Genomic DNA, 25632 nt, shown 5'->3' with positions numbered 1-25632 from the left:
TAGCCCTACGCACACACTGACCCTCACTATGTAGTCCTACACACACACTGACCCTCACTGTGTAGTCCTACACACTCACTGACCCTCGCTGTGTAGCCCTACACACAGACTGACACTCACTGTGTAGTCCTACACACACACTGACCATCGCTGTGTAGCCCTACACACACACACTGACCCTCGCTGTGTAGTCCTACGCACACACTGACCCTCGCTGTGTAGCCCTACACACAGACTGATACTCACTGTGTAGCCCTAAACACACACTGACCCTCGCTGTGTAGCCCTACACACACACTGACCCTCGCTGTGTAGTCCTACGCACACAGTGACCCTCGCTGTGTAGCCCTACACACAGACTGACCCTCACTGTTTGTAGTCCTACACATACACTGACCCTCGCTGTGTAGCCCTACACACACCTGACCCTCGCTGTGTAGCCCTACACACAGACTGATACTCACTGTGTAGCCCTACGCACACACTGACCCTCACTATGTAGTCCTACACACACACTGACCCTCGCTGTGTAGTCTTACACACATATTGACTCGCTCTGCCGCTGAGTTTTATGACCTACAGACTCACTTACAGGGAGGCTTTGCAACTTATGAATTCAGTATTATTTTTCATAAAATCTCTTGTTCTTGTCCATTTTCCTCTAATGCTTGCTAATAAAGAATCGCTGGGTGGGATATGGTAACCTATTTGTGCTTTGGTAATGAATTTACTTTCTACTTTGAGAATTAGTGATCACAATGAATGTGAAATAATAAAAAGGTGTTGGACTTGGTCCAAGTACCAGCCTGGCCTCCGTGAGCCATGCTTGGGCCCCAACATCTCTGAAGAGGGGTCTGTGAGTACCATCACATCAGCCCATTGCCTGACCAGCCCTTGGGACCATTTCCCACATGTCTGTAAGGTGGATGGGGAACAACTTTTGCCATGTCTGAATTAGACCAATGCTGATGGTGTGATGGGTTAGTCTATTAAGGAATGAGTTTAAAAGACTGAATTAGCTGGGCCTTTTGCTGAGCCATATAGCTGTGGGTCAGGGAACAGACTCATTCTGGATGTGATTGGCATAGAGTATGTCCTCTCAGACATCAGGGTGGCAGGGTAACTCAGAGGTTAGTGTTACACTTTACAGTGATCAGTGACCTAGGTTCAATTCTTGGCACTGTCTATCAGGAGTTTGTGCGTTTCCTCCCACATTCCAAAGCCATAAAAGTAAATTGTGGGCATGCATGATGAAAATAAATCAGCCACAATTGAATAGTGGAGCAGAGTCGATGGGCTGATGGTTCTGTGGACGCTTGTGGGCTGTCCCCAACATATGCTTGGACTGTGTTGGTCGTTGATGAAAACAATGCATTTCACTGCTTGTTTTGATGTACAAGTGACAAATAAAGCTAATCTCTAAATCTTTCAGTGGGGGTACCACAGTCCAGGATATTGCAGTCACGCGACTGACAACAAAGCTGAGGGTCAGGCCTAGCCATTTGTGCTGTGTACAATCTGATCTTTTTTTGTTTTCCCAGCTTAAACACGACACAGCAAATGCAGAATCTGCACCTCTGCAACTCTACTAGAGGCTGCAGTCCCGCCTCTCCCAATGCAGCTAAGCGCCTCTACCGCAACCTGTCCAACAAGTTCAAAGGGAGCCACTCGTCTTTCGAAGAAGTGAGCCAGGCCACAAGGACAGAGAAGGGGCAGCTGAGGGTTGCCTCACTGGTGAGTCAATGAGTTTCTCTGGTTTGTAAAAGTAGCCAGCACCGGGGGGGCGGGGGGGGGGGGTGAATCACATTGGAGAAATTGTGAGGAGAATCCAGGGCTGTGGAATAAAGAGGAAATCATTGAGCCGTGAACACGAGTGGCATTGACCCTTCGTGCTGACCAGTAGACACACAGTCACCCCATCTGCCTTGTGCTCAATGCTTAGCCCTGAGGTCCTCCTGCAAACTCTGGGTCAGACTTGCTGAGATCCTCCACAGATGCAGCCCAACCTAGTAAGCCGTCAGCATTGTGTGTGTGTGTTCATTCCAGCATCTTCAGAATCTCTTGTGTTCAGTATCAAACTCTTCTCACACTAAGAAAATTCATCTAAACCATCATCAGTTACCAACTCATTTTCCACAACACTTCTCAATGTGATGGCAAACACACTGACAATGTGAACTACCTGAGAAGATAAAACAGGTTCAGGGTCAGTCCTGACACCTGCATCTTCATTCAATGGCCGATCCAATCCTGGCCTCAACATCAGTGGTTTTAATTTGGCTTTTTTTGACACTTATCAACAAAAAAGACTCTTTTGTGTCAAAGTGAAAACAGATCTCTACAAAGTGTTCTAAACCAATAACAAATATAAAACACAAAATAATTGATTGTACAAGTATTCACCTCCTTTAATATGACACATCAAATCATCACTGGTGCAGCCTATTGGTTTTAAAAGTCACAGAATTTGTTAAATGGATATGTTTTGGAGACCTACGAGCAGTCAAGGTGTTTCAATTGTTACGAACCCCGTAACTGGGTGTCTTACCAGCAAAGATATAAGTGTCCTTTGGAGTCTGGTGATAATATTTCCAACAATATTTATTAGCAAAAATATACAAAATAATATCAATGCGAATATACAGAGAATATACATTAGCAATACTAAACCTAAAAGTGTGGGTATAATAATAATCACTAATGAAACAAGCTCTATCGTTGTCTAGGGGATAATGAAGTGTCAGATGGAAATGTAAAGTTCAGTTCAGTTCATGCAGGCTGTGGTAGTTGTTGGTCGTGGTGTTTCAATTGTTGGAGAGAGAGAGAGGGAGAGAGAACGTGCAAATAATAACAGCTATTATCTTGCCAACCTTCCTTTACGATTTTGATCCGTCGATGCGTTGTTGTTGTGGCCATTCACGTATGACCCCTCCATCCTTTAGCTAGACCGTTCTTCTGTGGTGGACTCGTCACCCAGGCAAGGGTGGACACACACACAAGCCCCCACCGGTCTCGCTACAAAACACTGTGAGTTAAAATTTACCGACCCTTCGTTCGGTCTCCGATCTCCCACCCTGTTGCGTGGGGGTTCTGATGCTCACTAGCGTTTCTCCTGGTGCGTCTGAGGAGTGTTACCCCCAGACCTCACTTTTATCCCCAGTCACGGGGTCTCAGGTGTCAATCAGGTTGGGATGATGTAACCCATCAAACCAGCCCACTCTGGTTGCCCCCTGAGGGGTTTCAATGAATAGAACAGTACCAAGTACACAATCCTTCTCCAAAAGACAATAGCAGTAATCAATGGTTCCGCTTTCCTTTTGTTAGAAGGAGACATTCCACCTTAGCTGTGCCTCTCTCCCATTAACTTTCATGAGCTGTTATCAATAACAACTGCCCTGGCAGATTTCCTTTTGTCTCTCTTACTTCCTTGTTAGCAGCATCAAAATAGTAGCGATTTGCGATTCTCCAAAAAGGAGGGGGCATGGGCGACTCTGCACCTTCTGCCCATCAGAGTTGTTCATCCTTCGTAACACCCCCATCCTCCTAAGAATTTTCACCAAAGGAGAAAATTAACTAATACAGAGTCTTACAGAATTACAGAATCTAACACACTACAAAAGAGTTTTTAACTACAGAGTAATACAGATATACATTCAACTTTAGCATCTATATAAGCAGTCAGCGAGTACATTATCACTTCCTTTAATATGTTGTATCTTAATAAATTCCTGTAGCATCAGACTCCAATTTAATATCCTCCTGTTTTTATTCCTTTTCTTCAGCAAAACAAAACTAAAGAGTTGTGATCTTAGCTTAGGTGTATATTACAAAATGTGAACCAATACATGTGTGACTATTCTGTAGTACATTACAAAAGTTTATGCAAATACTAATCTTTATTTTATTTTTAAACTCAACAGTCAGTCTTCCATAGTGTTGTCTTTATTATTTACATGCTTTGTCAAAATCCCTCAAAACCAGATCCTGTTATTTAAAGTAGCATTTTGTCAACCTTTGCCTCTTTTCCATTTAACTCTCACGTGGTTAGCTGGCTCACCAGTGTGGAATTGGCTTTTACATACTCCTTTCATAGGAGTTATTTTATCAACAATGTTTTCCAAACTTAGCCCATCTTCTGAACTTCCACACACTTCTTTATTTTTAAGCAAGTCATTAATTTTATCTTCAGGACCCTTCATTCTATTAGTTTTCAGTTTAACATCTGCAAGTTGTTTACCTTTAAATTCCAAAACAAACTGTAATTGATTCACAGGCACCTTGTTAACAAGCCATTGTCCCTTCAGCCTGGTTACTGTTTCTGAAACCAATCCAGACTTTAAATTTTCTTTATTCAATTTAGGAACTCCACTTTTCCCTTCTCCTTCAATAATAATATTCACATCACCAGCTCCCATCTCCTCACTAACTTTTAACACACCTTCTAACACAAACAGCTGAGAATTCTCACTTCCCACTGGTACCAAGGTTAACCCTTTCTTCACTGCACCAAGTCCATCTGACCCAAAAGGACTGCATTCCTTTTTAACTAAATCAGATACCTCAGACCTTTCCTGAGTTTCATTACTAGGTTCAGTACCATGTGCATCCACATCTTGAACACACTCAAGCAGGACATCTGCCTCTTCCAGGCTTTCAATACCTGTCCCTCTTTCAAATTCTAAATTCCCCTGATCCTCCCAGTTACTCTCTGAGCAACTCCCATCCGGAGTAAACTCAACCCTGCGGGTTAAAACAATTTAATCTGCTAATCCAGCAGACTCCTTCAAGGTAACAGCATCCTTTTCATCTAGGACTGCTCTTATATCATTATCGGGAACACATTTCAATTTTTCAACTTCTTCATACAGTTCCGTCAAGCCAGACAGATCATCCATGTCCAACCCTGGACCTTCTAACTCCCTTATCTGTTTCTCATCTTTACTCTGTGTCTCTATAAATTCCCTCTTGGCTAAGGGTAGGTCTACCTCCTCTCCTTTACTCTCTTTCACCTCCCTATTCTCTGTTTTACCATCCCCAACCCCTCTTGGTACAGGGTCGGTAAAAACGTCTCAGCCAAATCAACACAAGACTCATTTAAACTGGTCTCTTTCTCAGCTGCCTTTCTCGACATGCTGTGAGTGGTTGCGTCTGTGGGATAGATCTTGGAACCTAGGGGCGGGTCCTCAACACTTACAGGTTTGTTCGTCAGCTTCATGGCTGAACACACCTCCCCCTCTGCTAAATCATTACCAAGAAGGACGTCCACGCCGTCTCTCGGTAATTCTGACCGTACCCCTAGTTCAACTGGTCCAGTTACCAGATCACAATTTATAATGATCCCATGCAAAGGTACAGCTTCTGTCCCTTTTCCTATGCCTCTCAAAACTACCTCTCCAGTCTCAGGACCAAAATCTAGTACCTTACTGAGAATCAATGACTGCTCAGCTCCAGTATCTCTCCAGATCCTCGCTGGAACTGGGGTTTCTCCCTTTTTCACAGACACGGTCCCTTCTGAAATAAATTCCTCACGCCCCTCTCGTATTTTATCTACCTGGGCCTTTCTTGTCGATTTGCTGATCGACACAATACACCCTGTAGGGTCTGCTGCTTTCCCTTTTCCTGTCTCCTTCCTCGAGCAAAGCACTTAGATGCGATATGACCCACCTTTCCACAATTAAAACAGGTCAAGCCAGGAACCCTCCTGCCAGCCTGCCTTTCTTCCTCCTTACTTTTACTACTAGCTCCCGGCTTAATTTCTACCTCAGCCGGTGGGCTTTCTCTACCGTTCCTACGGTCTTTCTGGTAACTCTTATTCGAGGAAAACTTTGTCTTGTGGGTTAGGGCATATTCATCTGCGAACCTGGCAAATTCTGATATAGACTTATTCAGCTTCTCGTTCAAGTACATCCGGATATCATCTGAAACACACCCTTTAAATTCCTCAATCAGAATTAACTCTCTGAAACGATGGAAATCCTCCTCCGCCCTTTCTGCCGCACACCAACGATCCAAGACCACACCCTTCTCATAGGCAAACTCTGCATACGTCTGATTCCACACTTTCTTTAAATCTCTGAAATTTTGTCTATATGCTTCAGGGATTAACTCATGGGTCCAAAGGATGGCCCGCTTTATTTCCTCATAATCCGCAGACGAACCCTAATCATGAACAATGCCGCATATGCCCATTGAGCCTTCCCTTTTAACACACTTTGTAACAACGCCACTCACTGATCTCTGGGCCACTTCTGATTCACTGCCACCTTTTCAAAATGCAAGAAATAACTATCAACATCTGTCTTCTCGAACGGAGGTACTAACCTAAACTCCCTACTAACATTAAACCTCTCCTCTCGGTCTGCCCCTTGGACCCTTCTCTCTTGCTTTAACTTCTCCATTTCCAGCTCATGCTGCCTCTGTTTCTTCTTCTCCTCATACTCCCTCTGTTTTTCAGCTCTTTCCTTCTCCCTTTCCTCTGCTTCCAGCTGTTTTAACCTAAGTTCATGCTCCTTTAGCTGGAGCTCATACTCCCTTTTCTTTTGTTCCAACCTTAATTTTTCCAACTCTAACTGAGCATTCCAATAGCTGGTCCCTTTTCAGAGATATGTTCCAATACCTCAGCCGAAAACACATCCTTCTCAATATAATACTGAGTTATGGCCCTCCGCATCTCCCACTTTTTCATTGATGACCTCACCTCTGCAAGATTTAGTCCTTTCGCAATATTTACCAAGTCCGTCTTTGTGGCATCCTCAAGCGCCTTCAAAGTCCGGTCTTGTGTAAATTCATCTACGTCCATCTTTGCTGGTTTCTCGTCTGGTTACCCGCGCAACCAGATCAAAGTCTGGACTTATAGCCCGATTCACTGGCCCTCCAATTTGGTATCAAATCTCGAGACGAGGCCCCAATTTGTTATGAACCCCGTAACTGGGTGTCTTACCAGCAAAGATAGAAGAGTCCTTTGGAGTCTGGTGATACTATTTCCAACAATATTTATTAGCAAAAATATACAAAATAATATCAATGCGAATATACAGAGAATATACGTCATCAATACTAAACCTAAAAGTGCGGGTATAATAATAATCACTAATGCAACAAGCTCTATCGTTGTCTAGGGGATAATGAAGTGTCAGATGGAAATGTAAAGTTCAGTTCAGTTCATGCAGGCTGTGGTAGTTGTTGGTCATGGTGTTTCAATTGTTGGGGAGAGAGAGAGAGGGAGAGAGAACGTGCAAACAATAACAGCTATTATCATGCCAACCTTCCTTTATGATTTTGATCCGTCAATGCATTGTTGTTGTGGCCATTCACGTATGACCCCTCCATCCTTTAGCTAGACTGTTCTTCCGTGGTGGACTCGTCACCCAGGCAAGGGTGGACACACACACAAGCCCCCACCGGTCTCACTACAAAACACTGTGAGTTAAAATTTTACCAACTCTTCGTTTGGTCTCCGATCTCCCACCCTGTCGTGTGGGGGTTCTGATGCTCACTAGCGTTTCTCCTGGTGCATCTGAGGGGTGTTACCCCCAGACCTCACTTTTATCCCCAGTCACGGGGTCTCAGGTGTCAATCAGGTTGGGATGATGTAACCCATCAAACCAGCCCACTCTGGTTGCCCCCTGAGGGGTTTCAATGAATAGAACAAGTACACAATCCTTTTCCAAAAGACAATAGCAGTAATCAATGGTTCCACTCTCCTTTTGTTAGTAGGAGACATTCCACCTTAGCTGTGCCTCTCTCCCATTAACTTTCATGAGCTGTTATCAATAACAACTGCCCTGGCAGATTTCCTTTTGTCTCTCTTACCTCCTTGTTAGCAGTATCAAAATAGTAGCGATTTGCGATTCTCCAAAAAGGAGGGGGCATGGGCGACTCTGCACCTTCTGCCCATCAGAGTTGTTCATCCTTCGTAACACAATTGATTGTAGTAAAAATACACCTGTATCTGGAAGATCCATCTGCTAGTGAGTCAGTAGATGAATACAAAAAAATTTCCAAGTCACTGAATATTTCTTGGAGTACAGTTAAGTCAATAATCAAGAAATGGAAAGAATATGGCACTGCTATAAATCTGCCTAGAGCAGGCATTCCTCAAAAACTGACTGACCATACAAGAAGGGGACTAGTGAGGGAGGCCACCACCAAGACCTATGACAACTCTGGAGGAGTTACAAGCTTCAGTGGCTGAGAGGGGAGAGACTGCGCATACAACAACTGTTGCCCGGGTGCTTCACCAGTTGCAGTTTTATGGGAGGATGGAAAAGAAAAAAGCCACTAAGTCTCAGCTGGTGTTTGTCAGAAGGCATGTGGGAGACTCTGAATTCAGCTGGAAGAGGGTTTTATGGTCTGATGAAACCAAAATTGAGCTTTTTTGGTAGTGGGAGGATGTACTGAGTCAGTAGGAGGTGCATCCATTTCTAAAGGTGAACAGGAGATGGGGGGAGGGAGAGTTGTGAACAGGCAGAATCCTTTTCCTGAGAGTTGAGTCAGTGAGTATATTCCAGTGGAGACAGACTTTTCTGCAGCAGGAGAATGAAGAATGAATGGGATGAGGCAGGAAACAGAGTTGGTCATGACTGGATCAGCCTTGGTGAGCAGGATGGTGCAGGAGGGCTGAGTGGCCAAATCCTGTTTCCGTTTAACATCCCTGTGCCTTAGGTAAAGAGCTGAGTGCAAAGGCAGAGAGAGAGGCAGGGCTAGACCTCTAGAACCAGATAGACACTCCTGGTGGCCGCTGGCCTCAGTGGTGGCTTCAGTGAGGATGATGCTTGCCAAAGCTGAGGATCACTGTGTTCTAACTGATATTGTGAGCTCTCTTGCAGAACCTACACTGTAACGAGGCACTATTCGAGGCAGTGGGGCAGCAGGATCTTCAAGCCGTGAGCCTGCTCCTGAGTCACTACAGTCAGGATGAGTTGGATCTCAACACTCCCAACAGTGAGGGGCTGATGCCGCTGGATATTGCTGTCATGACCAACAGCGTTCCAGTAGCTCGCATCTTACTGCAGGCAGGCGCCGTGGAGAGTCCACACTGTGAGTTCCCTCCCCTCACCTTGTCCTCAGTATTCAGAGCAGAAGCGTTTCTCCATACAACATAACTGGGATTGTTTAGGGCTACAGGTCCTGACTGGGTTCTGTTCCCAAGAACTGTTTATAACCCAAACAGTTCATAGGCTGGAAGTGTGGCTGCTCGGCAATATATTTCAGTAAAAACCTAGACCAACAAGGCCACCGTGTAGTTAAACAAGGGCATTTAACTCAAACATTGACATCTCTCTGCAAAAGATGATAATATTGCCGCAGCAAATGACGTCTATCTATTTCTTGCCGAATGGTGAAAGGCCGAGATAGAGTGGACGTGGAGAGGATGTTTCCTATGATGGGGAAGTCTAAGACCAGAGGACACTGACTCAGAATAGAGGGGTGTCCATTTAGAATGGTAATGAGGAGGAATTTCTTAAGCCAGAGAGTGGTGAATCTAGATTTCTTTGCCATAGGCGGTTGTGTTGGCCAAGTCTTTTATATTTAAAGACTTTTATATTTAAGGGATATATTTAAGGCAGAGATTGATAGATTCTTGATTGGTCATGGCATGAAGGCATACAGGGAGAAGGCAGGAGACTGGGGCTGAGAGGGAAATGGATCAGCCGTCATGAAATGGTGGAGCAGACTTGATGGGCCAAATGGCCTAATTCTGCTTCTATGTCTAAATCCATGCATCTCCCATACATACTGTAAGACCATAAAAACAATATATGTTCTTCCCATGACCACATAGGTTTCCTCTAGGAGCTCCGGTTTCCTCCCACATTCCCAGGATGTATGGGTTAGTAGGTGAATTGGTCACATGGGTGTATTTGGGCAGTGCAGGCTTGTTGGGCTGGAAAGGTCTGTAACTGTGCTGTATCTCTAAATTACAATTAAGACTTGGAGCAAAATTAGGCCATTCCGCCCATTGAGTGCTCCACTATTTGATTTCTTTTCCTTCTCAACCCCGTTCTCTTGCCTTTCCCTGTAATGTTTGACACCATTACTAATCAAAAATTTATCAACTTGCATTTCAAATATGCCTAAGCCTTGGGACACCAGTGCAGGAAATTCTGGAATATTCAGCGGGTCAGGCAGCCTCTGCAGAGAGAGAAACACAGTTACTGCTTCATGCCAGTGGCCATCTGAACTCAGCAGTTAGAGTGTTGGGTTTGAACTGAGAGAGTATTTTGTCATTAAATGCAAGTTTGGGTGGGAGAGTGTGGGGGGAGTCCCTGAGGTCAGTAGATGGGGGGGTCAGTCCCTGAGGTCAGTAGGTGGTGGGGGGGGTCAGTCCCTGAGGTCAGTGGGTGGTGGTAGGATTGTTGTGGTGGGGGGGTCAGTCCCTGAGGTCAGTAGGTGGTGTTGGGGTCAGTCCCTGAGGTCAGCAGGTGGTGGGGGGGTCAGTCCCTGAGGTCAGCAGGTGGTGGGGGGGGGTCAGTCCCTGAGGTCAGTAGGTGGTGGGGGGGGGGGTCAGTCCCTGAGGTCAGCAGTAACAGCCTCTGCTTGTCTGATTGCCAGTTGACTGTCCAGAGAGCAGAGTCTCACACCTAAGTGGGCTGATCGAGGAGGCACAAGAGCGAGTGAGTGAACTGACATCACAGGTGCTGAGAGAGGCAGACAGCGCTGGCGTAGAACAACAGAAGCAGCTCACAGCCTGGGAGTGGAGATACCGGCTGTACAAACGGATGAAGACAGGGTTTGAGCTTGCACGTAAGGCACTATGCAATAAGCAGAAAGGAATTTGATAACAAGTACTCCTGTTTCTGCAGGAGGTGCTTGGGAGCCTTATAGAAGTGAGGTGCTGTCCTTTGGAAGGACCCACCAGGGTAGGCAAAGGTGGGGACTGGGGTTTACAGTAGAGTACAGGGATCTGTGGACACATACATGATTCATTGAAAGTGGCCTCACAGATAGATAGGGCCTTAAAGAGAGCTTTTGGCACATTGGCCTTCATTAATCAATGTATTGAGTACAGGAATTGGGATGGTGTGTTAAAGCTGTGTAAGACATTGTCAAGGCTAAATTTGGAGTATTGTTTGCAATCTTGGTCACCTACTTACAGGAAATATATCAATAATTTGGAAAGGATGTGGGAAAAAATCGCAAGGATGTTGCTGTGACCTGAGGACCTGTCAGGGTCTGGTCTGTTCCGGAATCTGCGTTCTAGGTCTCGATACTTCGGTGCCGGCGCCCTGCGTTTGGGTCCATCCGGCCCCCGTTCCTGACAGGACCTGAGTTATTGGGATAAGGAGGCTTTTCCCACTGAAGTTGGGTGAGACTACAACAATAGGTCATAGTTTTAGGGTGAAAGGTGAAATACTTATGGATAGTCTGAAGGAAAACTTCTTCACTCAGGGTGGTGCAAGTGTGGAATGAGCTACCAGCAGAAGTGGTACGTGCAGGTTCGATTGCAACATTTAAGAGCAGTTTGGATAGGTACGTGGATGGGAGGAATATGAAGGGCTATGGTCCAGTGCAGGTTGATGGTCCTACGTAGAAGATAAGATTGACATAGACTGGATGAGCCAAAGGGCCTATGTATGTGCTGTAGTGCTCTGATATGTGCACAGTCAGTTCTCTGGGGATGAGTCCCAGGCTGGAATCTAAAGGAGGTTTGACCTGTGCTGTGTATGAGACAGATGGGTTTCAGTTTCTCTCTCTGTGTGGTTATTACAGGGGTCCCAGATGCTCCCACCAACGTGCGATTGTCTGTAACAAGCAGTACTTCATTGATGGTCACCTATCAGGAACCACTGAGTGCTAACTCTGCTGTCATCACCAGATACAAAGGTATTTGCCTCTTCCTCCCTAACCTGGCCTCTCTCTGGGATTGTAAAGCAAAAAAAAAGCGCCTGCAGGATTTCAGGTGGAGAGGGAAGGTGTGGAGTGACCATGGTGGGGTGGGGTGGGCGGTTATGAGTGCATGCGGATAGGTAGTTGTGGGTTTGTGAGGCCTAATGGAATCTGTGTCAACCACATGTGCTCTGACCTCACCATTGCATATCGTCTTCAATATACGTATTTTGTTATTATCCATCAAATTAATCTGATCTCTCCTGACCAAGATTTCTTAACCTCTCCCTTTCCATGTGTAACTTCATCCTTAATATCCTTGTAAAATGCTTTGAGATTTTGTTTAATCCTGTCTGCCAGAGATAGTTCATGGATGTACTCAGTGATCCTAATTTCTATCCTGTTTTCTGGGCTTCCCTTACTTTTGGTCTTCTATATCTGCCACTTGTTTCCTTATTTAGAATCTGGCTTTTGATATAATAGAACAAAGAGCAGTACAGCACAGTACAGGCCCTTCAGCCCGCAATGTTGTCCCAAACTATTTAAACCTACTTCATGATCAATCAAGCCCTTACCTCCCGTACAGCCCACAACCCTGTACTGTTCCTATATCCATGTGCCTAGCTAAAAGTCTCTTAAATGTCCCTAAAATAGCTACCTTTACCATCATTCCTGCTTGCTCATTCCACACACCTACAACTTCCTGTGTAAAAAAAAACAACTACCTCTGACATCTCCCCATACTTTCCTCCACTCACCTTAAACTGATGTCATCTGGTAGTGGCCATTGCTGCCCTGGGGAAAAGTCTCTGGTTGTCCACTCAATCCATGCTTCTCATAATCTTATACACCACTTTCAGATCACCTCTCATCTTCCACTCCAAAGGGAAAACCCCAAGCCTGTGGAACCTTTTCTCATAAGACATGCTTTCTAATCTAGGCAGCATCCCAGTAACTCTCCTCTGCTTCTACTTCCTTCTATAATGAGACAACAATACTCCCAAGTATGGTCTAACCAGGGTTTTATAGAGCTCAAACTTCAAAGTAAATTTGCTATGAAAGTTCATATATGTCACCATTTTCATTTTCTTGTGGGTATAATCAATAAATTCATAATAGAACAATAAACATAATAGAATCAATAAAAGATGGCGCCAACTGGGCATTCAACCAGTATGCAAAATACAACAAACTATGCAAATACAAAAAGAAAGAATAATAATAAATAAATAAGCAATAAGTATAGAAAACATGAGATGAAGAGTCCTTGACAGTGAGCCATAGGTTGTGAGAACAGTTAGTGATGGGACAAGTGAAGCTATCCCCTTTGGTTCAAGAGCCTGGTGGTTGAGGGTAATAACTGTTCCTGGACCTGGTGATGTGAGTCCTGAGGCTCCTGTATCTTCTTCCTGAAGACCGCAGTGAGAAGAGAGTATGTTCTGGGTGGTGAGGGTCCCTGATGATGGATGCTGCTTTCCTGCCTACTGCGCTTTACGTAGATGAGCTCGATGGTGGGGAGTGCTATACCCATGATAGACTCAGCTGTATCCATTACTTTTTGTAGGATTTTCCTTTCAAGGGCATTGGTTTTTCCATACCAGACTGTGAAGCAACCAGTCAATATAATCTCCACCATACATCTATAGAAGTTTGTCAAAGTTTTAGATGTCATGCTGAATCTTTGCACATTCCTAAGGAAGTAGAGATGCTGCCGTTCTTTCTTTGTAATTACACATGTGCTGGGCCTAGGACAGATCCTCTGAAATGATAACACCAAGGAACTTAAAGTTGCTGACTCTCTCCACCTCTGATCTTCTGATGAGGACTGGCTTGTGGACCTCTGGTTTCCTCCTCCTGAAGTCAATAATCATCTCCTTGGGCTTGCTGACATTGAGTAGTATATTGTTGTCCCACTACTAAGCCAGATAATCAGTCTCCCTCCTGTATGCTGATTTGGTCTACGATGGTGGTGTCATAATCAGACTTGAATAATGATATTGGAGCTGTGCTTAGCCAACAGTCATAAGTAAAAAGTGAGTAGAGCAGGGGCACACAGCCTTGTGGTGCACCTAGACTGAGGGTGGTTGTGAAGGAGATGTTGCCAATCTGAACTAACTAGAGTCTGCAAGAAAGGAAATCGAGGATCCAATTGCACAATGAGGTATAGAGGCCACAGACTTGGAGCTTATTGTTTAGTTTTGAGGGGATGCTAGTATTACATGCTAATCTGAGGTTAAAAAAGTGCTGTCTTTGCTGTCTAGATGTTCCAGGGTTGAGTGAACAGTCAATGAGGTGGCATCTGCTGTGTACCTGTTGTGGTAGGCGAATTGGAGAGGATCCAAGTTGCTTCTCAGACAGGAGTTGATATGTTTCATCATCAAACTCTCAAAATACTTCATCACTGTGGATGTAAGTGCTATTGGATAAAAGTCATTGTGACAGGTGACCAGGTCCTTCTTAGGCACTGGTATAATTGAAGCCTACTTGAAGAAGGTGGGTACCTCAGACTGCCTGATTTGAGGTTAAAGATCTCAGTGAACACTCCAGCCAATTGACCAGCACAGGATTTTAGTACTTAGCCAGGTACCCTCTGGGCCGAATGCTTTTTATGTTCACTTTCCTGAAGGCTGCTCGTATGTCAGCCTCAGAGATTGATGTCATAGGATCATCGGGAGCTGTTGGGAGTTTGTGATGGTTCCTCCATATTTTGACGGTCAAAGCAAGCATAGAAGGCATTGAGCTCATCTGGAATTGAAGCCCTGCTGGTTTAACTTTACAAGAGGTGTTAGTATTCAAGCCCTGCCACAAATGTCAAGCATCCTTTGTTGATTGAAGTTTAGCCCAGAATTGCCACTTTGCCAAAGAAATGGCTTTCCAGAGATCATACCTGGAACCTAGTAACTTTCTTGGTCACCAGACTTGAATGCCACTGATCTGACACTCAGCAGACTGTGGATCTCATGGTTCATCCAAGACTTATTGTTGGAGAAGACTCTGAATGATTTTGTGGGAACACATTCATCTACAACAGTTTTTATAAAGAACTGCAACACTGCCTCTTGAATTCTATCCTCTGACTAATGATGACCAACACACTTTACACCTTCTTACTCATCCTATCAACTAGAAAGGCAATTTTGAGGGATCTATGTACATGAACCTCAGGATCCCACTGCTCCTCCACACTGCTAAGAATTCTGCCATTAACCTTGCACACTGTCTTCAAGTTCAACCTTTTCTAGACTGAACTCCATCTGCCACTTCTCAGCCCACCTCAGCATCCTTTCTATATCATTTGACATCCAGTGTTTCTTGGTCTGTCCTTATCTTACACTTGCAGAAATTCTCCCTGTTCATGGACTGCCACTTGTTGGTGTAGGTTTACCTGCCTGAAGCTGCCCTAAATCTACAATTGTCAGGTCCCAGAACATAGGTCAAACAGGCCTTAACCCAACTCAGGGTTTTAATTTGTAGATGACCTTACCCTTCCTGAACTTCCTCAAAGTTCCACCCAAATCTCCTCAGTTACTTGGCTGGTACTGTTCAGTGACCTTTACCTCTATCCTCCCAGTAACTATCTTGGTACTCGCAGAGCTGTGGTGAAAATACGTTCCCACTGACAGTTTGACCACTTGCCCAGCTATATTCCCCAAGATTAGGTTCAGTCTGCTGACCTCTAGTTGTACAATCAGAATCAGATATGATATCACTGACATATGTTGTGAAATTTGTTGTTTTGTGGCAGCAGTATAAAAATTACTATCTTACAATAGTGCAAAAAAGAAATAATGGGGTAGTGTCCATGGACCACTCAGAAATCTGATGGTGGTGGGGAAGAAGATGTTCCTAAATTGTTGAGTGTGTGTCTTCAGTCTCCCATGTACTTTGAAATTTCCACTCTGATGGGCCCTTCACTCCAAGGAGATCTAGAAGATGAAGACGCCTGTTCCTATCAATCTATTCCCTTAACACCACTCTGTGATTTTTCCACATATCTCCCCAGCATCAAGGACACCTTCAAAAGGCAATGCCTCAAAAAGGTAGCATCCATTATTAAGAACCACCAGCATCCAGGACTCATTGCTACCATCAAGTAGGAGGTACAGAAGCCTGATTACACACAGTTAGCATTTCAGGAAAATCATCTTCCCCTCTACTAGCAGATTTCTGAATAGGCAATGAACCCATAAACACTTCCTCACTATTTTTATATATACAGTGGATTTTGGTTCATTAGGACCCATCATGACCAGTACATTTTGGCCCAATTAAGCAGTTGTTTCAATTAGCTGAAGTTTCATGGAAATAGTTAAAAAGGTATTAAAAAAAAAGACAAAATACCATTTAACTGAGTAACAATTTATGTATTTAAATGAAATGTAGAACAAATTTGAACACTACCAATACCTCAATGGTACTATAAAAATGTGTATAGTTATCGATGGAGGAATTCATCCAGGGTATGCTGTCATGTTCTTTTGATTTACTGAAAATGAACAAAATTAGCACAGACACCTAGTGCAGAAAATGGACTCCCTTCATGCAATACTTTAAAAAATTGTATCCTCCAAATCCCCCAAACAATAACGAGGCGGCCTACAAGGAAGAAGTCATCTCTCTGACACAGTGATGTCAAAAAAAACAACCTCTCCTTCAATATTGCAAAAACAAAGGAGCTGGTTGTGGATTACAGGAGGAATGGAGATGGGCTAACCCCTATTGACATCAATGAATCTGGGGTTGAGAGGATAAACAGCTTCAAGTTCCTCAGCATCCACATCACTGAGGACCTCACGTGGTCTGTACACACCAGCTGTGTGGTGAAAAAGGCACAACAGCTCCTCTTTCACCTCAGACGGTTGAGGAAGTTTGGCATGGGCCCCCAAATCCTTTCTACAGGAGCACAATTGAGAGCATCCTGACTGGCTGCATCACTGCCTGGTATGGGAACTGTACCTCCCTTAATCGCAGGACTCTGTATTTGTGCCCAGCACGTCTGTAGTTGTGAACTTCCCATGATTCAGGACAACTACAAGGATAGGTGTGTTAAAAGGGCCCATAGGATCATCGGGGACCCAAGCCAACCCAACCACAATATATTCCAGCTGCTACCATCTGGGAAACTGTACTGCAGCATAAAAGCCAGAACCAACAGGCTCCGGGACAGCTTCTTCCACCAGGCCATCAGACTGATGAACTCACACTGACTTGAGTGTACTCTACATTACATTGACTGTTCTATCTATTAAAAATTATTATAAATTACTATGATTACACATTTAGATGGAGACACAACGTAAAGACTTTTACTCCTCATGTATGTGAAGGATTTAAGAAATAAAGTCAATTCAATTCAATTTTCATTTTCATTGAAACAAGATGATTGTCGATCTTTTAAATTTTTTGTAATTCTTAACTTGCTGAAGTAGTGAAATTGTTTCATTTTCACTCCTGGCCGTTTTCGGCACCTCCAAGCCTGAGTGCTTGAAACCGCAGTGAGCAAAACAGTTCCAACTGGTCTTACTGCTTATTCCTCACCAACTATCAGTGATAAAAATCACTGCTTTTTGATGCAACATGCAACTCACACTACTTAAAAAGTGTTCACTCTGAGTGTCTAAAGGCCACACAAGTGCACATGACTGACACTAGTTAGGAACTGTTTGGCAACAGTCTTCTATCCTAATTAAGTGGCATAGTGTACCAAATAAACAAAGGGAATCCTGGTTATTTTTTTGATTAGTTTTTGTTCTTTGAGAGTTGTCCCAAATGAGCAGCTGCCCTGATTAACTGATGGCCCAATTAACCAGAATCCACTTATTGTAATTCTTGTAATATTGTAATTGTATTTCTTATTGTAATTTATCATTTTTTAAAATGATGTATTGCAATGTACTGCTGCTGTAAAAACATCAAATTTCATGACATACAGTATGCCAAGAAAATAAAACCTGATTCTAATTGTGATATCTGCTCATCTGTACTCCACCAACCAGCAAAGTGATTGACCATTTTACAAAACCATAAGAAACAGAAGCAGAATTAGGCCATTAAGCCTATTACGTCTGCTCTGCCATTCCATCATGACTGATCCCAGATCCCACTCAACCCCATACACCTGCCTTCTCACCATACCTTTTAATACCCTGACCAGTCAGGAAATGATCTTCTGCCTTAAGTATGCCCATGGACATAGCCTCCACCACAGTCTCTGGCAGAACGTTCCACAGATTTACTACTCCTTGGCCAAAAAAATCCTGCTTAGCTCTATTCTAAAAGGTAGCCTCCCTCAATTTTGAGATTGTGCCTCTAGTCCTGGATACCCCCACCATAGGAAACATCCTCTCCACATCCACCCCATCTAGTCCTTTCGATGACATCCCCATGCATTCTTCTAAATTCCAGTGCATGCAGGCCCAAAAGCTCCTCATGTGTTAACCCCTTCATTCCCAAAATCATCCTTGTGAGCCTCCCCTGGACTCTCCAGTGACAACATATCCTTTCTGAGTTATGGGGCCCAAAACTGTTGACGATACTCCAAGTGCGGCCGGAGTAGTGTCTTGTAAAGGCTCAGCATTATCTCCTTGCTTTTATATTCTATTCCCACTGAAATAAATGCCGGGACTTCCGGTAAGATGGTGATTGCTTAGCTGCTCCGAACTTTTGTTCCGTTATTTTCGCTATCTTTGCACTAAATGTCTCCATTTTTTAAACCTTAGTTAGGAACTTTATTTGGTTTCTTTTACTTGCCTGTGAACACATCTACCTTACAATGTCTAACAAGAGTTCTAAATCCGGGAGAAAGGAAGTTCCGGCTCTGCCGGCTGAGACCCTCGCTGCGCTGGAACAACACCGAGACGATATTTTAAAGGAATTTAGAACCGCTTTCAAACAGCTGGAAGCCAAACTGGATAGGATCAACGCTAGAGTGGACGAACATGCTGAACACTTATCTCGCATCGATTCGACTTCTGAAGATTTAGAAAGTCGTGTTCGATACTTGGAGACTCTCTGTTCCAGCCTAGAGGGAAAATATAACAAACTCCTTTCCAAAATGGTGGATCTCGAAAATCGGAACAGATGCTGTAACCTTCAAATTCTTGGGTTGCCAGAGGCCACCGAACAGGGATCAACCTGTATTTCGTCGAGTTTCTCTGTGAGATATTAGGGAAAGATTTGCTTCCGAACCCGCCTGAGCTCGAAAGGGCACACAGGGTCTACGTTCCCCCCGGAATTCTGGGCTCCCGCCCGCGACCGGTATTTTGTGCTTTCATCAATACCAGGTAAAACACCGTCTGATTATGGAGGCATGTCGCAGAGGTACTTTTACTTTCCAAAATACAATCATTCGCTTTGTGGAAGATTTTGCACCCCAGATCTTAAAGATGCGCGCTGAGTTTAAAGGCGTAATGAAAGTGCTTTTTGATTGTGGTTTTAAACCCTCTCTTCGCAATCCTGCCAATTTACGAATCACGCTTAATACTGGAAAATATAAGTGGTTTAAGTCAGTGAAGGAGGCTGAGGCATTTGTTGCAAGTCTTCTGGCTATCCAGCCATCTTCGGAACCCGATTGGACCTCCTAAAATGATGGATAAGTACTTCTCGTAGTAAAATTACTTTTTCTGGACTCAGACTTTACTTGAATCACTCAGATATTATCTATTGAAACTCTAAGGGCTGTTGACAATCTCTCACTGGATTTGGTGTGTCTTTTTTAAATAGACATTCTGTGCTTAATGTTTCCCTATGGACGTTTAAATAGTACTTGTGTAATCTATTTTATTTTTGTATAACTTTATCTATAGAGTTCTACAATTGACTCTAACTTGTTTTGGAGGTTTGAAGTCTTTATTGAAGACCTCCCTGTTTGTTGGTTCACAGTTTAACTGCTGATTATTATTATTTTTTTATTATTTTTTTTCACCTTTTTTTTTAATCTTTGATTTTTTTTTCCTGTCTGTAAATGGTTGATAAGTACTCTTCTTGAATCTATAATTTTCCCCTTCCTCCCTTTTTTTCCCTTTCTCTTACTTTATTCTTCCATAATTTTTCGCGGGTAGGTTAGTTTTGGTTTTCTTCCGATTTTCTCTGTATTAAGTTTTATATTTCTGCAGAAGATGTTCCAATTTGTAGCTATGTTTTCTAGTGCATAAACTAGTTACTATTTGCTATAGTATTTATACGGAACTGCTGTTAATGACACAGATCTGGAAGTTATATTTGGGTTAATTTTTTTGGTAGAGCTAGCTGCTTTTTTTGGTAGCCGTCTAGTTTTGGGTTGTGTGGGTGGGGTGGATTTTCCAGTTCCAACATCACTGTATTTATTGTTTTTCTTTTTTGCTCAGGACATGTTTATGTTTTGATTTTACGAATCTATGTTTACATTTCTGCTCCCACTGCTATTGTATTGCTTGACTTTTTATATGCCTGCTGCCTTTTATGCATTAGTAATTGATAATGGCTAGTGCACTTAAATTCGTGAGCTGGAATGTAAAGGGATTGAATCACCCTGTTAAAAGGAGGAAGGTCTTCTCACATATTAAACAACTCAAAGCTGACATTGCTTTCCTTCAAGAAACTCATATTCGTTGTTTTGATAACTCCCGGCTTTTGTCAAAGTGGGCAGGTCAGCATTTTCATTCATCCTTTGCCGCTAAAGCTCGGAGAGTCTCCATTCTTACTAACTCAAATATTCCTTTTGAACTCCATAATAAAATATCTGATACAAATGGCCGTTTTATTATTGATTCTGGTAAACTATATAACACTAAAGTTGTACTAGCAAACCTGTATGCCCCCAACTTTGATGATGTTAACTTTTTTGAACATTTTTTTTCCTCACTACCAGACTTAAACTCATACTCTCTTATACTGGGTGGTGACTTCAACTGTTGGTTAGATCCTAATCTGGATCGATCGTCCTCTGTTACCAGATCACCTACTAAATCTGCCTTAGCTATCCAATTGTTTCTCTCTAATTTTGGTATCTCTGATATATGGCATTTCCTTCATCCTACTGAGAGAGATTATTCTTTTTTTTTCACATGTTCACCATACCTTCACTAGAATTGACTATTTCTTACTTGATAACCAACTTATTCCATTTGCCCACTCTTGTGACTATCAGAGTATACTGATTTCTGACCGTGCCCCAATTACTCTCTCTCTGAACTTTCCTGGTCTCCCTCAGAGGAATAAACACTGGCGGTTTGATTCAACTTTATTATCGGATGATGATTTTTAAAAATTTATTAAGGATCAGATAACCTTTTATTTTAACACTAATACATCACCTGAAGTGTCATCCCAGATTGTCTGGGATGCCATGAAAGCATATCTGGGGGTCAAATAATCTCTTACACAGCAAATCTCAACAGACGATCCTGTGCAGATCGATTAGACCTCACTAACCAGATTAAAGAATTGGATCAACTATATGCTCAAACTAAGAACCCTGAACTATACAAGAAGCGTGTAGAACTCCAAACTAAATTTAATCTTCTGTCTACTCAACCTGTCGAACGCCAACTTCTCGAAAGCAAGAGTCGCTTTTACATTCATGGGGATAAGTCTGGTAAATTTCTAGCCAATCAGCTGAGGCATTCCAAAGCCAAACAACATATTGCAAAGATCCGGAAGGAGAACGGAGACTTTACATCGGATCATTTAGAAATTAATGATGCATTTAAAAATTTTTATTCTTGGCTTTATTCCTCTGAATCTTTGAATGACAATATCTCTGTTGATCAATTTTTAAAGAATCTGAATATTCCTTCACTTTCATCTGATTTTAAAGCCAAACTTAATGTGCCTATATCATCAGAAGAAATATCTTTTGCAATTTCTGCACTGTCCTCAGGGAAATCTCCTGGACCTGATGGGTTCCCTGTAGAATTTTATAAATCATTCTCTTCACTTCTTTCTCCTCAGTTACTTTCAGTATTATCTGACTCGTTTAATTACGGCAAATTGCCACCCTCTTTCAATGAGGCATCTATTATTCTTCTATTAAAAAAGGGTAAAGACCCAACAAAGTGTTCCTCATATAGGCCGATTTCTTTGCTCATGTAATGATGTAAAGATGTAAAGATCTTAGCTAACGATTTGGCTTATAGATTAGAAACCGTTATTCCCTCCATTATCTCTGATGACCAATCAGGTTTTATTAAAAACCGTCTCCTTTTTTTAACATTCGGCGTTTATTTAATATTTTATACTCACCTCCAACTGGGATTCCTGAATGTGTTATTTCCCTCGATGCGGAGAAAGCATTTGATCGTATAGAGTGGAACTACCTTTTCGCAGTCTTAGAAAAATTTGATCTCGGTCAAAGTTTCATCTCTTGGATCAAATTGCTGTACCTGTGTCCTACTGCTTCTGTTTTAACTAATTTTCAGAAATCCCAGGTATTTAATCTCAAACGTGGCACCCATCAGGGATGCCCCTTAGGTCCCTTTCTCTTTGATTTGGCTATAGAACCTTTGGCAATAGCATTTCGAAATTGTCCTGAATTGACCAGGATTTGGAGAGGGGGTGTTGAGCATAAAGTTTCTCTTTATGCTGATGACTTATTACTCTTTCTCTCAAATCCGTCTACTTCCTTACCTCCAATGTTTTCACTTCTTGACCAGTTTAGCCAGATCTCTGGCTATAAACTTAATTTACGTAAGAGTGAACTTTTCCCAATTAATAAAGAAGCACAAGAATTAACATTTCGTGATCTCCCTTTTAAAGTAGTCCATAATCAATTTACTTATCTTGGAATTACAGTCACAAGGAAGTTTAAAGATCTCTTTCGTGAAAACTTTGCCAAACTTTCATATACTATAAAACAGAGTCTGGTACAATGGTCACCTCTATCTATGTCTTTGGTAGGTCGTATTAATGTTGTCCCCAAATTTTTATACTTATTTCAATCTATCCCAATTTTTATTCCTAAATCTTTTTTTGATTCCTTAGACTATTATTTTGTCATATCTGTGGAAGCATAAGCGCTCTAGAATTAATAAAATCCATCTCCAAAAATCTAAAAAAGAGGGTAGCATGGCTTTACCTAACTTTCGTTTATATTATTGGGCAGCTAAAAGGTAAACGTTGTGCTACCTTTTAGTCTTTCTTCCATGGCCAACCCGAGTGCCCTAATTGGGTGGCAATGGAGTTGTGCTCCATTAAAGAATTATCTATCTCTGCACTTCTTGGCTCTGCACTCCCTAGTAGTCTGTCCAGATTAATAGCTAATCCTCTTGTTAGACACACTTTTGCGTATATGGGCTCAGTTTAGGAAATGCTATGGTTTCCATGGTTTTTCCATTTCCAGCCCTGTCGTACATAATCACCTTTTTTTACCTACTACGTACGATTCAGCATTCCATGTTTGGTATAGGAAGGGCATTAGACATTTTGAAGATCTTTTCATTGATAATCGCTTCGCTTCTTTTGAGCAGCTCTCTGTTAAGTTCAATCTGCCCAATGCTAATTTTTTTAGATATCTCCAAATTAGACACTTTATTGCTCCTCTAATTCCTAACTTTCCTGAAATGCCTGTGAAAAATGCAATGGACTTATTTCTTTCCATTAATCCACTAGGTAAAGGTTTAATATCAATTATTTGAGATAAATTAGCAGCCTTACGACGGGCCCCTGTGGATAAAATTAAAATGGCATGGGAGCATGATTTAAATACCTCCTTATCTGATGAGAGTTGGGACTCGATTCTCAAATTGGTTAACTCAACCCCTCTTTGTGCTCGCCATTGCCTTTTACAGTTTAAGATTGTTCATCGAGCCCATATGTCTAAATCTAAACTATCTCGATTCTACCCTAACATTAGTCCGCTTTGTGATAAATGCAAGAGGGGTGAGGCCTCTCTCATTCATATGTACTGGTTCTGTCCTAGCATGGAGAAATTTTGGAAAGATGTCTTCACTACGTTATAATATATTCTGAATCAGCACCTAGAACCAAATCCCTTAATTGCTTTGTTCGGTTTCTGGGGTGAGACAGCTTTACGTCTAAGTCCGACCAAATGCCAAATATTATCCTTTGCCTCTCTCCTGGCTAGACGCTTGATCCTCCTTAGATGGAGAGATGTTGCCCCACCCACTCATGCTCAATGGCTTAATGACATTATGGCCTGCTTGGACCTCGAAAAAATTCATTATTCAGTTCTTAATTCGGACCTAAAGTTCCATAAGGTCTGGGGACCTTTTATCGAGTACTTTCATAACCTTCCTCTTGACTAGGGTTTTTTTCCTTTCGGTCCCTTGCTTTCAGCTCCCTTTTTTTTCTGGTAGTAGGCATTATTATCTTCTGTTGCTAAGTGTATTCACAGTCTGGGAGTTTGATTGTCCTGATTTATATTCTCTATATTGTGTTGTGGTTGGTCTGGAGTTTTTTTTTGTGTGTTGTGGGGCTTGGGGAGGATACTAAGTTTACTTGTCTTCAATTTAGGTGCTTTTTTAAAAAATTCTCTTTCTTTGTATCATATTGTCGTTGTATGCTTAATTTTGCACTGTATTAATGTTCCTCATTTTGATTTGGGGTTTTTTAATTTGTAAAATGTATAAAAAAACTAATAAAAAAAAGAAGAAATAAATGCCAACATTGTACTTCCTTTCTTTATCACAGACTCAATTTGTAAATTAACCTTCTGGGGGTCTTGCACAAGCACTCCTAAGTCCCTCTGCAACTCTGATCTTTAAAGTTTATCCCCATTTAGATAATAGTCCACACAATTGTCCCTTTTACCAAAATGCATTATTGTATTCCATCTGCCACTTTTTTGTCCATCCTCAGCACTACCTACCCCTCCTCCTATCTTCATATCATCCAAAAACTTTGCCACAAAGCTATCAATTTCATTATCGAAATAATTGACAATCAATGTGAAAAGTAGCAGTCCCAATACTGACCCCTGACGAACACCACTAATCATTGGCAGCAAATCAGAAACGACTCCGTTTATTTCCACTCACTGCCTCTTGCCTGTCAGTCATTCCTCTATCCATGCCAGTGTCTTTCCTGTAATGCCATAGGATTTATCCTGTTAAGCAGCCTCGTGTGGCACCTTATCAAACGCCTTCTGAAAATCTCTGCTTGTTACTTCCTTGAAGAACTCTAACAGATTTGTCAGGCAAGATTTCCCTTTACAGAAACAATGCTGACTTTGACTTATTTTATCATTAGTCTCCAAGTACCCTGAAACCTCATCCTTAATAATAGACTCCAACACTTTCCCAACCATTGAGTTTAGGCTAACTGGCCTATAGTTTCCTCTCTTTTGCTTTCCTCCCTTCTTAAAGAGTGGAGTGACATTTGCTATCTTACAGTTCTCCAGGACCACACCAGAATCAAGTGATTCTTGAAAGATCATGATCAATGCATCTGTTACCTCTTCAGCAACCTCTCTCAGGACTCTGGGATGTAGTCCCTCTGGTCCAGGTGACTTATCTACCTTAAGACGTATGTGCTTGCATAGTACTTTTTCCTTTGTAATAACAATGACACTCCCTGACACTCATGGACCTCTAGCAAACTGCTAGTGTCTTTCACAATGAAGACTGATGCAAAGTACCCATTGAATTCATCTGCTATTTCCTTGTCCCCCATTACTACCTCACCAACATCATTTTCCAATGGTTCAATATCAACTCTCACCTTTTTATATAACTGAAAAAACTTTTGGTAGCCTGCTTTATATTTTTGGCTAGTCTACCCTCATATTTCATCTTTTCCCTTCTTAGAACTTCTTTAGTTGGCTGTTGTTGGAGTTTACCAGCTTCCCAATCATCCAACTTCCCACTC

The 25632-nt window shown here is 42.4% G+C and overlaps 1 protein-coding gene across 1 annotated transcript in view; it reads left to right on the top strand.

The window, feature by feature from the left end:
• The window catches only part of ankfn1 (ankyrin repeat and fibronectin type III domain containing 1), a 148802-nt gene that overhangs the window by 44599 nt on the left and 78571 nt on the right, over positions 1-25632 (top strand). Inside the window, exons 2-5 of the mRNA XM_059948146.1 lie at positions 1542-1734; positions 8829-9039; positions 10555-10746; positions 11713-11826. Of these exons, the coding sequence (XP_059804129.1) occupies positions 1561-1734; positions 8829-9039; positions 10555-10746; positions 11713-11826 (691 nt within the window). The 5' untranslated portion in view covers positions 1542-1560. The remainder of the gene's footprint in view (positions 1-1541; positions 1735-8828; positions 9040-10554; positions 10747-11712; positions 11827-25632) is intronic.

Source organism: Hypanus sabinus, chromosome 23, assembly GCF_030144855.1.
Source record: "Hypanus sabinus isolate sHypSab1 chromosome 23, sHypSab1.hap1, whole genome shotgun sequence".
In the NCBI taxonomy this organism is placed as follows: Eukaryota; Metazoa; Chordata; class Chondrichthyes; order Myliobatiformes; family Dasyatidae; genus Hypanus; species Hypanus sabinus.
The sequence above is the reverse complement of the archived record's forward strand: the minus strand, read 5'-3'. Positions and strand labels throughout refer to the sequence as shown.